The sequence below is a fragment of the Vitis riparia genome, chromosome 7 (assembly GCF_004353265.1).
Source record: "Vitis riparia cultivar Riparia Gloire de Montpellier isolate 1030 chromosome 7, EGFV_Vit.rip_1.0, whole genome shotgun sequence".
NCBI lineage: Eukaryota > Viridiplantae > Streptophyta > Magnoliopsida > Vitales > Vitaceae > Vitis > Vitis riparia.
Window position 1 is genome coordinate 505,058 of NC_048437.1, and position 16,549 is coordinate 521,606.

The window sequence follows — 16,549 nt, forward strand, 5'->3', positions numbered from 1 at the left end:
TTAAGTTTTCAAAATAAAGTTTAAGTGAAATTCATCCAAAATCCGTTTCTAAACTCAATAGGACTGTCATGATCGCTTGAGCAGACTTACACCACTTGAGCAGATTTACACCGTTTAAGCGAGCCTTATCGTTTGAACGAGTTAATTGCTTAAGCGGGTAACTGCATGAGCAACCCCTACTTCTTTTGAAAAATCATTTTAAAACATTTTAAGTCTAAAAATGATACTAAACTTTTTTATACCTCAAAGGAGCCTAATATGTCATATGTCAAACCTTTTTAGACATACTTGTGACTTCCTGGTTAGACGAATAAGAACCTTTGATCTTTAATGGAGAGCAAGTCACTATATAAAAAGACTTTTATAGCTAAACATAAAAAGGAACAAAAGTACCAACATATAAATAAAACTTAACGTCCTAACACCTTTTTTAAAAACACGAATTTTGAGTTTAATTAGCCCTTTTGGCCAAGAAAATAGACAATTGTTGCCATTTTTTTTTTCAAACAATTGTTCAAAATAATATTTTATATTATATATGGGACCAAGTAATTTTATTTTATTTAAAAGAAATCAATTTGAAATTGCATTTAGAAAATACAATTTTCATGGAAATCCAACAAAGAAATAAGCATGATCTAGAAACAATAATTTTAATACAAATACAAAAATCATGGCTTGAAATTGTGGTTTTAGTACAAATTTTAAAATTGATAGTAAAATAAATAAATATTTAGAAAAATATTTGAAGATTTGCAATAGAATATGGAAAAAAGGAAAAAAAAAAAATGAAGTACAATATAAGTTGCATAATCCAAATGTGATTATGCATGGTTATACTAAAATCATAGTCTTAAAATACAAGTTTTAAATTTGTACTATAATCTTAGATGGTGTTTGTTTTTTCAAACTTTAAATTATTTGTTATTCTACTTTTTCATAACTTATTATAAATTTTTACTGAATAGAAAAAAATTAAAATATTTAACTTTTTCTAAATGGAAAAAGCAACATATTGATTTTTCTTTACTTTTTAATGCTTAATCGAAATAAAATATTACAAAAACAAACAACCTAATACTTAATACTATTAAGTATTAAAATTCTATTTAGAGTTAATTTAAAAAAACAAATATCACCTTAGTTTCAATAAACAATTTCTAAATTTTTACTAAAATTGCAAATTATAAATAGGACCCCTCCCCCCCCCTCCTTTTTTTTTTTTTTCATAAGAACCACATTTTTTAAATTCAAGTTCAAATTACGTATTTTATTTTGATATGAAAGACTTACTAACACAAAGAACTTTTCATTTAAGGAAACAAGTTCCAAAAAATTAGAAAGAATTTGAAGTCGTCTCTTTAAGAGACAAGTTCATCTTATAAGAAAATACAGTGAACCCAAGCTCAAATCAGTTAGGTTGGAATGAGTTTTCAAGTTGTTTAGGTAATTAATTATTTTTTAAAATAGACACACTTCTTATTGGTTCTAATATCAATTATATGGTTAAAAAATTATTTAATAATTTATTGAAAGTGTAGGATTAACATGATCATGATCTTATAAAATACAAAAATTTTGTATTAATATCAATTAAAGTGCCCTATCATGTTTATATCTACTACAAGGCTTCACTTTTTGCCTCATATTTTTAACTTTATTTAATTTAATTTTTTTAATTTCATGTATGGAATGTTATAAAAATATAAGTTACATATCATTACTAATGTTAAATATTATATTAATTCATCACATCTTCAAATTATTTACTTTTATTTAATAAAAATAAATAACATTTCACAATTTAAAATATTATGATTTTATTAAGCTTGGATTGAGCTCAACCTAAGGCTTATATATAAGAGTTGATATTTTTCAACCTAAGCCAAAATATTTAGTTTTTTTTATTTAACTAAAAGTAACATGTTGACATCATCCGACATAAGTAAAGTGAACTTGTTATCAATATATTTAGTTTAGGTATGTTGGTTGATATCAACAAGTTACTTTTAATTGAATAGAAAAAGTAAATTTAACTTTTTCTATTAAGTCAAAAAACATATGTCATCTATTAGTTGGATTGGGCCTAACCCATTATGTTGTAGGTCTCTTCTTTAAATTATATATAAGTAGGCTTACAAACAAAAGAGTTGAGCCAAACCATTTTGAGGCCCATGGGTTAATTCTATCTTATATAGCAAAATGCCAACAATAAGAGTATCAAAAAGTAGGAGGAACACAAGGAGAAAAGAGCTCTAGACCAAAAACCCTTTTAACAAAAAGCAAAAACCAAAGCACTTTGATGACTTAAAACTGTTTCCTACTTTACCAAAAAGCAACCCCAAATCTTTCTTTCCTCCTTATATCAAGTCTTATATTGTATGCATCTAAGAGGAGAAAAAAAAGAAGAAAAAAAATGGTAAAGATGGAAGTGCCATGTCCATTGATATTCAAGATTGTTTTTATGGTAGTGGTGGTGGTGGTGGTGGTGGTTTCTTCAAATGCGGTGGTGGCAACACCAGAGTTTCCGGCCATGTTTGTGATGGGAGATTCAATAGTGGATGATGGGAACAACAACAACTTGAACTCTCTTGCAAAATCAAACTTCATGCCTTATGGCATCGATTTTAATGGAGGACCATCCGGCAGATTTTGCAATGGGAAAACCATTATTGATTTTCTTGGTAATTTTGTCTTTTTCAATCATTTCTTCACAAACTCTTCATGTTCTAACACTTTCATTACATGTATTATATTCCTGACTCAACTTTTTCTCAAATCATTCATGGTTTATTCTTGAACGAGAATACAAACCTACCTAGTTATAATCAACTAAATCTTTTTTTTTTTTTCCAATTTTGTAGGAGAATTGTTAGGTCTTCCTTATCTTCCAGCATTTGCAGATTCTTCAACAACAGGAGGCAATGTTCTTAGGGGTGTAAACTACGCTTCAGCAGCAGCAGGAATCCTTGATGAGACCGGAAGAAATCTAGTAACATATCATATGTCTATCTTGCTATCTTCTAATTTTTCATCATGGTTTATCAAATTTTTGTAACATATTTATGTGATACAGGGAGATCGGTATAGCCTAAGTCAACAGGTCCAGAACTTTGAAAGCACTTTGAATCAACTAAGGAGCCAAATGGATGAAAATTCACTTAGCCAATACTTGGCAAAATCCTTGGTTGTCATAGTCCTTGGTAGCAACGACTACATTAACAACTATCTCGAGCCTTCTTTCTACACATCAAGCTATTTGTACACCCCTAATGACTATGCTGATCTTCTCATAAACCATTATACAAGGCAAATCTTGGTATGATCAAGAAACCCTTCATGGATCCTTTCTTCCATTATCTTCTTCTTCAAGTTGAGAAAATGGTACTGTTAATTTTACAGACACTTCACAGCCTAGGGTTCAGAAAGTTCTTCTTAGCAGACATTGGTCCACTTGGTTGCATACCAAACCAACTAGCAACTGGGCTCGCTCCACCGAGGAAGTGTGTGTTCTTTGTGAACGAGCTAGTTAAAATGTTCAACACACGACTCAGGTCTCTCGTTGATCAACTAAATGCAAACCATCCGGGGGCAATTTTTGTGCATGGCAACACTTATGGAGCGCTCAATGACATACTCAATTCCCCAATAAACTATGGTAAGTCTCAAGGTTTGAACTCAAGTTTATTCGATATCGATAATTATGGTTATATATTTGCAGGATTTAGCGTTACCAATAGAGCATGTTGTGGCATGGGGATGAATGAAGCACAAATAACATGCCTTCCCTTCTCGGTTCCCTGCGTGGATAGGGACCAATACGTGTTTTGGGATGCCTTTCATCCAACACAAGCAGTCAACAAGATTCTTGCTCACAAGGCTTATGCAGGATCACGCTCTGAGTGTTATCCCATGAACATACAACAAATGATTTCCAACAATAATTTATCTTCATAAACTCACCATCCACATAAATGTCTTTGTACGGATAAGGAAATATGCATACATACAATAATATCATGGATATTATGAGTTTTCATTATTTGTTAACAAGACCAATTTTGTCTACTAAATGGTTTAATTGATATTATAATAAATACCCAAAGAGATTTTATAAATTTTATTATTTTGCTTCTTAACGAGTTTAATTTTTTTTTTTGGTAGAAAATTATAACTAAAATTAATTTCATAAATGAGTAATGACTGAGAATTGGCACATGAATTACATATTTAGTTTTGGAAAATTATATGCATATTTTTATGTTATGTTTAGTTCTAAAAAATTTGAGAAAAAATATAAAATAAAAAAAGTATATATATATTAAAAAAAAGAATGAGTATAGAAAGATAAAAAATAAATTGTTTTTATTTTTTATTTAAAATTTATTTTATTTATTTTAACTTATTGATATGAATATTACATAATTTATAAATCTGTAATTTTTTAATTAATTTTAATTATACATTATTAAGATATTTGCATTTTTGTGAACATTTTTAAAAAAAAAAAATTGTAATCACTCAAATGGACTACTTGGGAGTATTTTGGCAATCAATTAGCATAAATTTGACCCGCGTATGCTGGCTTGGCAAGAAAAGAAAAGAAAAGAAAAGAAAAGCAAAGCAAAGAAAAAGAAAAAGAAAAAAAAAGAAAAGAAAAAGATCCCACAAGGACAAACCCAGACACTTTGCTCTTTCCTCCGTGATTTTATATGTATTATAAATCAGATTTAATCAAATTTTGGAGTCCGGACTTTTAAACGCTATATAATTTCATTTGCTTACTTCTCACGCTATGACTTTACTCTTACCACTGTTTCTTCAGTACTTGGTGCCTGTTGCCCGGCGCGTGTGCTTCAATTGCCGGCCAATTCGCCTGTGATCTCCGTCTTCGCCGGCCATCGAGCCTCGATCTTCCTCTGGTTTGCTCTCTGCTTTTCTGTTTCTCTCTATTTCTCTGTATCTGTGGATGTGGATGTGTATGTGCTTGTATGTAACCCTAATGCTGGTTTTTGGTTGCTGAGGAAGTAGCTGAAATGGAGAGGGAAACAGTTGGTGAGAAAATGTAAAGTATGTGTTTCTGTGTGCTAATACGGTGTTTGGTTGGTGAGAAAATGATGACAAAGAATAGAACATGGGGTTTCTGGTTCTATTGAAGGCGTTGTATGTGAATCTCTGTTCGTTCATTTCATGTGTCTCTCTCTATTTCTCTGTATCTATAGATGTGTATGTGCTTGTGTGTAACCCTAATGCTGGTGTTTGCTTGCTGAGGAAGTGCCGGAAAATGGAGAGGTAAATTATTGGTGTGGTATGCTGATATTTTTCTCTCCGCTTCTGTGTATCTGTCTATGTAAAATATGTGTGTGCTAATTCTGTGTTTGGTTGGTGAGAAAATGGTGGAAAAGGAATAGAAAATGGTGTGTGGTTTTATTAGAGGCATTGTTTGTGGACATCTGTGTATCTACACACATGTATATGAGACCATGAGCATACCTAATGCTTTGTTTGGTTGCTGAGGAAGTGATGGAAAATGAAAAGAAAACAGCCGGTATACTCTCTCCTGCTCTGGTTGTCTCATTTCTCTTTGTCTATCTATATGTGTATGTATGTCTGTTAATGCTGTGTTTGGTTGCTGGGAAAATGATGGAAAGGGAAAAGGAAGTGGTGTTTGTGGTCTAAAATTGGAGATGGTTGCTGGTGTAGGGGTATACTCTTTCCTGCTCAGGTTGTCTCATTTCTCTTTGTCTATCTATATGTGTATGTATGTCTGTGAATGCTGTGTTTGGTTGCTGGGAAAATGATGGAAAGGGAAAAAGAAGTGGTGTTTGTGGTCTAAAATTGGAGATGGTTGCTGGTGTAGGGGTTTGTTTATATCATTGGCATCTCTTACCTTATGGTAATTGTTTAGATCCAATTACTGTAAGGTTACTAATGAAAGAGGAGTGGTTTGGGAGATGGGCTTTAGTCCAGATTTTAGAGGAATATGGAAGAGTATTTTTTTCCTTTTGGGTAATGAACCACTAAAATAATGTGGATGAAGAAAGACTAGTGGTTTTGACCCAGAGCTTAGAGCAGTTCAGTAGATTTCTGTTTTGATTTTTGTTTTGAATGATAATGCATGAAAGAATGTGGTCCAGGAGCAATCAGTAGTCTTGTTTTTGGATGCTAACCCAAATTTTAGCATAATAAGATTATGCTGCATCATTGTATGTGTTTTCTATTCCTCTTTTGTGAACTTGATTTGGTAATGGATTGTGATGGGTGTATCTAATTTACAAATCATCTGCATTAGTTAAAGTGTTCTGATTTCTGTCCACTGTTGTGATTTGCTGTTGATGAGATGGAAATCGTGATTGATGATGAGTAAAATGAAATTGGTAGTTGTCAAAGAAGCACCACACTGTTTTAGCAGGTTTGACTGTTTAATGGGATAAAGGGCTTACTCTTGACTACTGTTTTTTGTTTTTTCTGATCATAATTTGTATGGTTTACTCTTGAGAACTGTTTTTTTTTTAATTATTATTTTTTAGTACATAATTTGTACTTTGAAAAAAAGGCCAGGTATTTAGATGATGCTGAATTGGTGTCAAAGCGTGATATGTAATAAACAGTTCAAATTGATTGCATGTAGTTCGTGGCCTATATAAGAAACATGGTCTAGGGTCTCCATTCAATTTGCTTGTAGTTCAAATAGATTGCCTGTTGTTAGTTTGTAAACCCTTTTTCCATTTTTCCTTATAAGGTGATTTTTTAGTTTCAATCCTGTGCTAAAAATCCAAATGGGAGTGCTTGGAGTCTGTATAAAAATGGTCCAATCACATGTTGTCCTTTTGTTTTTCCTTCCATGCTTCTCATGTGTGTTGATTTGAGCTTGTTAGTCTACCTTTCTGTAGTTTAGCTTATAAATATGAGGTCACTTCTTTTTCTTTTGTTTTTGACTTTTAAATATTTAAATGTGATAGGTTTTTATTGAAGGCAGTGGTCTGGAAAAAAGATTGCTTGATAAGATGAGTTCGAGAAAAGGGGGTGGAAAGCAGTTAGCTGCTGGTGCTTCTAATGCATCCCCCAAAAGTAGACATGCATCTGAAGTCCCTAATGTTGGGGTTGAACCGTTGAATCAAGGGGTGGCAGACATCAGCCTGGATTCTGCACAAGATGGTGAATGGGAGGTTTATTCAAGAAAATCTAAGAATAGAGCTGGAAGCAGTGCTGCAAAAAGTTGGGCTCCTCAAAATTCTAGTACTAAGGCTTGGGGGCAGCCAGATACAGCTCAGAAACTAGGCATGCGCAGTAATGATGGATCAGGAAAAGCTCCTGCCAATTCCTGGGCTGCACAAACTGCTGATTCTAGGAAACCAGCAGGAAGAGGAAATGTGAGGCCCCAATCAATCAATAGAGGGTTGGAGGGTAGCTATATGGGCCCACAGCCAGTTATTCCCCCACCTCTGGAGCATGGATGGAAATGGAACAATCGTCCTGGTTCCATAAAATCAGAAGATGTGCGAGGCAAAGATGAAAATAATTTCAATTCCTACTCTGCTGATATTGAGGATGATAAAGAGGAAGATATTGACGACAATGATGATGACGTTGATGTGGCTGATGATAGTGATGATGAACTTCTTAGTGATGATTTTGATTCTGATACAAGCCAAAAGAGCCATGAAACACGCAAGAAGAGCAAGTGGTTTAAGTCATTTTTTCAGATATTGGATAGCTTAACAATTGAGGAAATTAACGAACCAGCCAGGCAGTGGCATTGTCCTGCATGCCAAGGTGGACCTGGTGCCATTGACTGGTACAGGGGTCTCCAACCCTTGATCACACATGCCAAAACAAAAGGATCAAAGAGGGTCAAACTTCATCGAGAGCTTGGAGAACTTCTAGATGAGGAGTTGTACAGGAGGGGTACTTCTGTTGTACCAGCTGGAGAGGCATTTGGAAAGTGGAAAGGTCTATACGAGTCAGTTAAAGATCATGAGATTGTTTGGCCTCCAATGGTTATCATAATGAACACTAGACTTGAACAGGATGCCGATGACAAGGTACAAACAAGATTTCTTGTTTCTTTATAGAGATAAACTCAGAGTGCAACTTTGTCACTTAATTTGTTATTTTGAATGAGTCAAAATTGGATTTGTCTATTAAAATGTATTTCAGTCCTGATGTTACAATATATAATATTCTCGTGTTATATTGGATTTCAGTGGATTGGGATGGGGAATCAAGAGCTTCTTGATTATTTCAGCTCATATGCTGCAGTGAAGGCTCGACATTCCTATGGTCCACAAGGGCACAGAGGAATGAGTGTTTTGATTTTTGAGAGCTCGGCAATTGGTTACTTAGAGGCTGAACGCCTTCATAAGCACTTTGCTGAGCAAGGCACAGATAGGGAAGCATGGGATCGTCGTCGTGTTCCTTTCTATCCTGGAGGAAAGCGCCAGCTTTATGGATACATGGCTATAAAGGAAGATTTGACACTATTCAACCAACATTCTCAAGGTTCCTTGTCTTTCCTGCTCTTAGCTATGCCCTTAGTTTGAAGTCAAATGATGCCTTGATGTGCTGTATAATTTGTTTATTTATTTATTTTGGGACTGGTTGGTTGTCGTAAAAATGTAGAATTCTTCTAATGTTGCTGTTCACTGGTGTAGGAAAATCAAAACTGAAGTTTGAGATGAGATCATATCAAGAAATGGTTGTTAGTCAAATGAAGCAAATGAGTGAGGATAATCAACAACTCATTTGGTTTAAAAACAGAGTTGCAAAAGAACAAAGGAAATCAAAAGCTTATGAAGAGTCCCTTGGTATAGTAAGTGAGAGGCTGCGCAAGTCTATGAAAGAAAACCGCATTGTGAAAGAAAGAACAAAAGTACAGCACCAAGAGAGTAAGGAAGAGGTAATAAAATAAACTACAGTATAATTTAATTATCCAGTGCCATGTCTTTCAAATGTCATTGAGATGAAAATAGTAGTGTTTATGCCATTTAAGCAATGGTGACTGTATGCTGCTGATGCATGCTTTTTTGGACCCTTGACTTTTTAAGATAATTCTTGGTGGTGGCAATTATGTGTGAAATAGCAGCTATATTGCTATTTCAGATTGCTATATCGTCTTTTATTTTCTGTTTAGGAAGTACTTGTCTTTTATAAAGTACTAGCTTCATGGAGGTTCTTAATTCAAATTTCTCAAATCAATCATCGTTGATGTGGATGATTAGCACCCTTTTTTTTTTTAAGATTAAAGTCATGATATGGGTTTTCTTAAATCTGTTTTTTTTTCCTATATTATTAAAAGGAAACTAACCTTTAAATGCCTTTTACTTTTGATGGCTGTGGCTTTGTATTTGCAAACATCACTTTCCATTAGGCTGGAGCTTTGGGCCTGATACTTTTTAGTCTTCAACATGTTTACACAGCCATCATTAAATTCAAATAATTTTTATTAAAATGTTCTTCAGACACCTGCTATTTCGAGTTTTTATGTAACAGAGTGTGCCTTACCAAATTTGTTCTAGTGAACTAAGAATTGGATTCTCAAGTATATTTTCTTTTCTTTTATATGAAACATGTGTTTCTTTGCTCCCATCTCTGTTTCTTACATAGTGTTGGTGAGTTTTTTTTCCTTCTATTCATTCGAGTGTTCTGCAATGCATACTCTTTAGATGGATTTTCAAGAGCAATTTTTCAAAGAGCAAATCAAAGTCATCCATGACGCCAGAGATGCTAAGGAGGATGACTTTGAGAAGTTCCAGCAGGAGAAGCGTGAGAAGGTAAAGCAATCAAGTGGAAACCCTTCTGCTATAGAGGATCCTCGACGCAGCAGGTATGGGTTGCCTTTACTATGTGGATACTGCCATTCATTAAGTTCAGTGTTTTTTTCCCCTCTTTTTATTTCCCTTTGGGATTAAACAAATGAATTATGTTATGATGAGTTTCTTGATAATAGGTGGTTGTTGTTTATGAGTTTCTTTCCTTTCTCATTCTTTGGCAATAGGGTGGAGGAAGTTGCAAAATTCATCAAATTTCAGGACAAGGAAATGGAAAATTTTGTGGCGGAGAGAGAAGAGCTGATCAGAGCTCATGAGGAAAAGGTGGTGGCCATGAAACAAAGGCATTGGGAGGAAGAGGTTGGTCTAGAGAAAGAGTTCGATGATGAGCTCTCCAAGCTGATGGAGAAGTACACATCAGACCTCAGTTAAGGAGATAATATGCTCCAAATGTTGTTGACAGAATTGGTACTAAATCCGGCAGAGAGACTCCAAAGATTTGATTTGGTGAAATAGATGTGGACATCTATAGTTTTTCCTGGGAAAGACTGAGTTTGTTTGTTTTTTTTCTTTTTTTTCTTTTATCCTTTCCGCTAACAATACTTAGAAGAATATCGCACAGGACAAAGAGAGTTGTGAGAAGCAGAAGTAATTGTGTGAGGTGGGAGGTGGGGTGTTTCTGATTTTCGATTTTGCATGGAGCTTGTTCATCCTTTCGCATTTTGTGCCTCTGAGAGGTGGCTCAGGTGTGACTAATCAGTTTGTAAGGATTTTTGTGCCTCATTTTTTGAGGTTTTTAAGATTGAATGGGGATGGATCTGGATTTTTTTTTTTTTTTTTTTTTTTTTTTTTATGTCATGGAACAATCAAATATGAAATCTAAGTAGGTTGTGAACTACTTGTGATGATGTCGGATGTGGATGGGTTGATCCTGTTACAGTTGAGGTAGTGAATGTGTTGAATGTTTTATTTATAGAGATTAGGTATTTTGGTCCATTTGAGGGTTGTTGTCAGCATCTTCGTAGGGGTTTTTGAGTGTTTGTTCAAAAGATTAGCATAGGTGGTGTTGTGGCCATTGTTAAGAGCGTGTAGAGTAGTTGGAAAGAGCATGATGCTATACAAGTGAAAAAACTAATGGCAGTTATATCATTAGATGTGGTTTTCTTTTCGATTCTTTTCTGCTGTTAAGAATCTACTTCACTATCAAACCTTATAATGCTTATTATATGGTGCCGATTTAACCATTGTAGCATGCCTTGTTGTTCATATTAATAGAAAATATCCCTTCTACTTGTTTATTAATGTCTTATTTTATTTTGGTAGATATGTTCTCTAATAATAATAATAATAATAATGACAGTGACAATCATAATTTTGAAGATGCCAACAATGTTGAACATGATTTTTATCGAATAATGCTTGTTGAATGTGTTGTAGAAGTGCTTCCCATAGAAAATATAAAAGTTTGTGATGGATGTTTTGAGCAATTTAGAAGGTATGGTCTAAAACAAGGTCTACATGTGTCTTTAATAAAGATTTCAAGATTCTTCAAGTTCATGTTTGAAGATTCTAAGAAAGATTAAATGCAAGGTATCTTATCCAATATCAAACCTTCATGCCTTCAGTGAATGTGGGCCAAACCAAAGTTCAAGCAAAGCCCAAGACATGCCTAGGCCAAGCATCATAAACCAAATAGAGAATAGAGATTGTAATTCATTTTTTTGAAACTAATCAAATTTTAATTTAACCAATAATTTATTTATTTATTTATTTTTTGAAACATTTGTGTGTAAAACGCCTAATTTAAAAGGAAATTAATGTAGACTAAAAGACACAATCCCTAGGTTTGGCTGCCAATAAAATTTTTTAGCAAGAGAAAACCCTGAACCAATGTTTGGTGCCGAGAAAAATTAGGAAAGTAAAAAACCCTTCATACAATGCTACTAACGAGAGTGGTGGATTTGATTTCCAATACAAGATATTGTTTTCAAATTCAATGAATTCATTCCTTCCGTACTATTATGAATTTGGAACATTCTAGAAACTATAGTAGTTACTGTATATGTGATTGCATTGCTCTCCTCCCAAAGAAAGTGATAACAAAAAAAATACTGCGCAGAGCTTTTTCTGATGAGGTGTGGTTTGTTCTTTTTCTTTTCTTTTCTTCTGTTTGTTTCTGTGGCCAACTCCAATGCATACAACCTGTTTGATGATATGCCTGAACCATGACTGTTTAACTTCCAGGCATGATGAAGCTCTGTCCCTTTTCCTCGAAAGGGTACGATGTTCTGTAGGATATAAACCCAACGGCCAAGTCCTCGCAGCTCTTCTCAAATCCTGTGTTGCCATTTCCGCCATCCGATTCGGGAGTGTTCTCCATGGTTATGCTCTTAAACTAGGCCATGTTTCATGTCAATCTCTGTGTAAAGGATTGCTCAACTTGTACGCTAAATCTGGAGCTCTCGATTATTGCAACAAACTATTTGGTGAGATGGACCAACGTGATCCCGTCATTTGGAACATTGTCCTCTCTGGTTTGGCTGGATTCCAAAGTCATGAGGCTGAGGTGATGAGGTTGTTCCGTGCAATGCATATGGTGAATGAAGCTAAGCCCAACTCTGTCACCATTGCTATTGTTCTTCCTGTGTGTGCTCGTCTCCGAGATTTAGATGCTGGGAAGAGTGTGCACTCTTATGTGATTAAATCGGGGTTGGAATCACATACCCTTGCAGGAAATGCCTTAATATCAATGTATGCAAAGTGTGGGCTTGTTTGCAGTGATGCATATGCTGCATTTAATAGAATTGAGTTCAAAGATGTGGTTTCATGGAATGCAGTGATTGCAGGGTTTTCCGAGAATAAGTCCACAGAAGAAGCATTCAAATTATTCCATGCAATGCTTAAAGGACCGATACAACCTAATTATGCAACAATTGCAAGTATTCTACCTGTGTGTGCATCATTAGAAGAGAATGCTGGTTACTGGTATGGGAAAGAGGTCCACTGTCATGTTTTGCGAAGAATGGAGCTGGTAGAAGATGTTTCTGTAATCAACTCTCTTATGAGCTTTTACCTGAGGATTGGACAGATGGAAAAAGCAGAATTCTTGTTCAGAAACATGAAATCAAGAGATTTGGTTTCATGGAATGCTAGTATTGCAGGATATGCCTCAAATGGTGAGTGGTTGAAAGCATTAGAGTTATTTTCGGAGCTCATCTCTCTAGAGACGATAAAGCCAGATTCTGTCACCCTTGTTAGTGTTCTTCCCGCTTGTGCCCATGTACATAATTTGCAGGTAGCAAAGGAGATCCATGGCTATATTATCCGACATCCTGCTCTACGTGAGGATACATCAGTTGGAAATGCCCTTCTAAGTTTCTATGCAAAATGCAATTACACACAAGCTGCTCTTCAGACATTCTTAATGATTTCTCGTAAAGACTTGATATCATGGAATGCTATTCTTGATGCCTTTACAGAGAGTGGGTGTGAAACTCACCTTGGCAACCTATTACACTGGATGCTAAGGGAAGGAATAAGACCTGACTCCATTACTATCTTAACTATAATTCAGTATTATGCTGCTGTTTCCAGAGTCAAAAAGGTTAAAGAAACCCATAGCTATTCAATTAGATTTGGTCTTTTGCAGGGTGATGCTGGACCTACTCTTGGAAATGGGATGCTCGACGCATATGCCAAATGTGGCAACATGAAATATGCAGTCAATATTTTTGGGAGTTTGTCAGAGAAACGGAATGTGGTCACTTGCAATTCAATGATCTCAGGTTATGTGAATAGTTGCTCTCATGATGATGCCTATGCAATATTCAATACAATGTCTGAAACTGATTTAACTACTTGGAATTTAATGGTTCGAGTTTACGCTGAAAATGATTTTCCTGATCAAGCTCTGAGTCTTTTCCATGAGCTCCAAGTTCAAGGGATGAAGCCTGACATAGTGACTATCATGAGCATCCTTCCAGCTTGTGCTCATATGGCCTCAGTCCACATGCTGAGGCAGTGTCATGGGTATGTAATTAGAGCTTGTTTCAATGATGTTCGCTTGAATGGAGCTTTCATAGATATGTACTCAAAATGTGGAAGCGTATTTGGTGCTTATAAGCTTTTTTTGTCAAGCCCTCTGAAAGATCTGGTCATGTTTACAGCCATGGTTGGTGGGTTCGCAATGCATGGCATGGGAGAGGAAGCACTCAGGATTTTCTCTTATATGCTTGAGTTGGGTGTGAAGCCGGATCATGTTATCATTACCGCAGTCTTGTTTGCCTGCAGTCATGCAGGCCTAGTAGATGAAGGGTGGAAGATCTTTAACTCAATTGAGAAGGTCCATGGCTTCCAACCCACCATGGAACAGTATGCTTGTGTTGTGGATCTTCTTGCTCGAGGAGGCCGAATTAAGGATGCTTACACTTTTGTGACCAGGATGCCAATTGAAGCTAATGCAAACATATGGGGAACATTGCTGGGAGCTTGTAGGACTCACCATGAGGTTGAATTAGGAAGAGTAGTGGCTGATCATCTCTTTAAGATCGAATCTGACAATATCGGGAACTATGTAGTGATGTCTAACCTATATGCAGCAGATGCTAGATGGGATGGCGTCATGGAGATACGGAGGCTGATGCGGACCAGAGAGTTGAAAAAGCCTGCTGGGTGCAGCTGGATTGAAGTGGGGAGGAGGAAGAATGTATTCATAGCTGGGGATTCTTCCCACCCACAAAGAAGCATTATCTACAGAACATTAAGCACCTTGGATCAACTGATGAAAGAGCCATTTCACTTTTGAACTATATCAAATCAATGATTCAGCATTTGGAATGCCTGGAAATTTGGAATCTTCAACACCATTGATGACATCTGTATGGGCAGGTGAACCTTCAAGGCAGGGCTATCTGCCATTATTTTTGTCAGAAATGGCACCTAAAATAGAGGTCAGTAACACTGAAAATGTAACCAATTTATTTTTCTCATTAGTATCTGCTATCTCTAGCATATTCTCAGTTATCTGGATTTAATCTTCATGAACTGAAGAGGGTTATGAGTCCTACTATTTGGCAATGCTTTCAAAAACAGTTATCTAAAGTCAATTCCTAAGAACAGTTTTCAAAACTTTTCAGAAATAGAATTGTGTAGGAACTCAAATATGAAAAACAGTTTTCTCAATCTTTTCACAGTTTCTCTGTGATCACATTGTGTACTGCTATTTTCTATTTTTAAGAACAAGAAATTTTTAGTATATCCAAACAGACAGCATTTTTTTTTCCCTAAGTACTTTTGAAGAACCAAACATAGTCTTAGATAAACATAGACACTGTTCCTATACTAACTTCTCAATTTCCTTTCTATCTCAGATGGGCAGTTTCCAGAAGGGTAATGCCAATGCACATGGGCTTGGCCTGGTAATTTGCCAAGACTTGACTATGCTTCAGCCTGATTCATTCACATCCCTATTCTCAAATCATTTGCATGGAATGACAGAGAATCTGAGATGCCCTATGAAGGAAATGTAGATGGAAAAATTAACCTTTTCAGCTTTGAGAAGAATGAACTTGAGGTTGCTTTGTTTTCCTTGGAGAAGTTAAATGTTTTGTCATTGATTTTCTTCTCCTTTTCCTTCATTTTGATTGTTGCAATGCATCCTTTAATGTGGATTTTCAGAAGGATTCCGTGCGGGGCAGATCAAAATGGTTGAAGAAGCTAGGGACTTCAAAAGGAAGATTAGTTTGGGGAAGTTGCAGTAAGAGAGAAGTGCTGGAGTCAAATGCAAATTGGATGGAGGTAAGGATGCTTATGGCACAGCTCAATATGATTCAAGATACTTTTGCTCAATGTTGTAGTGGAGTTTTTACCTTTTAGTTTTGAGAAATAAACCCTGAAGCTGTCTTTACCTAAGAATGATCTTTCATTGTTACCGCCCTTAACGCCTGGACAAAATTGAGAGAAAATGTGAGGGAAAGAAAATAGAAAGAAAAAACATAGAAGAAAAGAGAAAGTGAAGGAATTTTTTTTTTTGAAGTTAATAAACTATTTTTATGTACTTCTTTAAACTCATTCATCTTCTTTTTCCTTTATATAAGTTTCTAATATATATATATATATGACTTTTTTTTCCTAATAATTTTTAAAACCAAACATAGCATAAGTATCATGTATTGAGCTAGTCATATAAATTGGACGACCTGTTGGCCCAAAGACCAATTTGAGCATAGTTAGGGTTGCCCCAAGCCCCAACATGAAATTCATTTTCCTTGGTACCTTTTTTTACTTGGTAATTTCTAAAAACCAAACAAAGCTCAAGTATCGTGTCAATAGCTAGTGATGTAAATTGGGCCTGTTGGCCCAAAGACCAACTTGGGCCTTGCTAGGGTTGCCCCGACCCCAACCAAGAGGGTCGAAGCCTAGCCTGGCCCAACCTGTTTGCATGCATATCAGTAGCACATACAATGAAATCCTAGCATTTCTTCCGTTTTGTTTTTGTCTAATAATCTTCAATTTTTCTCAACTCTAAATATTCTCGCATAGTTGTAGCGGCTAAGAACCTGAATCTTCAGTTTGTTGAGGATGTTCACAAATAAGTACTTGTAAGGTCTTTGGTGAATGTTTGTCCAAGTTAAAGAGTTTCAACTCAGTTTGGAACCCATTTTTGAAAAAAAAAAAAAAAATCCTTGGAACAAAAAACAGTTTATGACTCTGAAAACAATTTTTTTGAGAATTTGTCATAAAAACATGTTTTTTTTTTCTTTAATTTTTTAATTTTTTTT

The 16,549-nt window shown here is 35.3% G+C and overlaps 3 protein-coding genes across 8 annotated transcripts; all 3 read left to right on the forward strand.

Moving 5' to 3' along the window:
• The first annotated feature begins 2,413 nt into the window (after positions 1-2,413).
• LOC117919212 (GDSL esterase/lipase At1g71250-like) lies at positions 2,414-4,092 on the forward strand. 2 transcript variants are annotated; one of them, XM_034836345.1, is made up of 5 exons: positions 2,414-2,684; positions 2,865-2,992; positions 3,077-3,319; positions 3,403-3,658; positions 3,722-4,092. In XM_034836345.1, the coding sequence occupies exons 1-5, from the start codon at positions 2,417-2,419 to the stop codon at positions 3,955-3,957; spliced, it is 1,131 nt and encodes a 376-aa protein (XP_034692236.1). In that variant the 5' UTR covers positions 2,414-2,416; the 3' UTR covers positions 3,958-4,092. The 2 variants fall into 2 exon arrangements, with proteins under 2 accessions (XP_034692236.1, XP_034692234.1); XM_034836343.1 differs by having other exon boundaries at positions 3,403-4,092.
• Positions 4,093-4,797: 705 nt separating this feature from the next.
• On the forward strand, positions 4,798-10,668 carry LOC117918403 (protein SUPPRESSOR OF GENE SILENCING 3). Its single transcript, XM_034835034.1, has 6 exons — positions 4,798-4,922; positions 6,963-8,045; positions 8,208-8,502; positions 8,655-8,899; positions 9,666-9,826; positions 9,998-10,668. Exons 2-6 carry the CDS (start codon positions 7,008-7,010, stop codon positions 10,200-10,202), a joined length of 1,944 nt encoding a protein of 647 aa, XP_034690925.1. The 5' UTR covers positions 4,798-4,922; positions 6,963-7,007; the 3' UTR covers positions 10,203-10,668.
• A 923-nt stretch (positions 10,669-11,591) lies between these two features.
• On the forward strand, positions 11,592-15,680 carry LOC117917832 (putative pentatricopeptide repeat-containing protein At5g08490). Of its 5 annotated transcripts, none has more exons than XM_034834254.1 (4): positions 11,592-11,905; positions 12,015-14,719; positions 15,140-15,342; positions 15,447-15,680. In XM_034834254.1, the coding sequence occupies exons 1-2, from the start codon at positions 11,901-11,903 to the stop codon at positions 14,572-14,574; spliced, it is 2,565 nt and encodes an 854-aa protein (XP_034690145.1). In that variant the 5' UTR covers positions 11,592-11,900; the 3' UTR covers positions 14,575-14,719; positions 15,140-15,342; positions 15,447-15,680. The 5 variants fall into 5 exon arrangements, with proteins under 5 accessions (XP_034690145.1, XP_034690146.1, XP_034690147.1 ...); XM_034834255.1 differs by lacking the exon at positions 11,592-11,905 and having other exon boundaries at positions 11,912-13,555; positions 13,679-14,719; XM_034834253.1 differs by lacking the exon at positions 11,592-11,905 and having other exon boundaries at positions 11,913-14,719; positions 15,140-15,187; positions 15,267-15,342.
• The last annotated feature ends 869 nt before the right edge of the window (positions 15,681-16,549 follow it).

Bases quoted from the DNA above. Each gene is read 5' to 3' on its own strand.
- LOC117919212 (XM_034836343.1), top strand. From the start codon at position 2,417: ATGGTAAAGATGGAAGTGCCATGTCCATTGATATTCAAGATTGTTTTT. The intron at 2,993-3,076 runs GTAACATATCAT...TATGTGATACAG, and splicing joins ATGAGACCGGAAGAAATCTA to GGAGATCGGTATAGCCTAAG. The intron at 3,320-3,402 runs GTATGATCAAGA...TTAATTTTACAG, and splicing joins ATTATACAAGGCAAATCTTG to ACACTTCACAGCCTAGGGTT.
- LOC117918403 (XM_034835034.1), top strand. From the start codon at position 7,008: ATGAGTTCGAGAAAAGGGGGTGGAAAGCAGTTAGCTGCTGGTGCTTCT. The intron at 8,503-8,654 runs GTTCCTTGTCTT...TCACTGGTGTAG, and splicing joins ATTCAACCAACATTCTCAAG to GAAAATCAAAACTGAAGTTT. The intron at 9,827-9,997 runs GTATGGGTTGCC...CTTTGGCAATAG, and splicing joins GAGGATCCTCGACGCAGCAG to GGTGGAGGAAGTTGCAAAAT.
- LOC117917832 (XM_034834252.1), top strand. From the start codon at position 11,962: ATGCATACAACCTGTTTGATGATATGCCTGAACCATGACTGTTTAACT.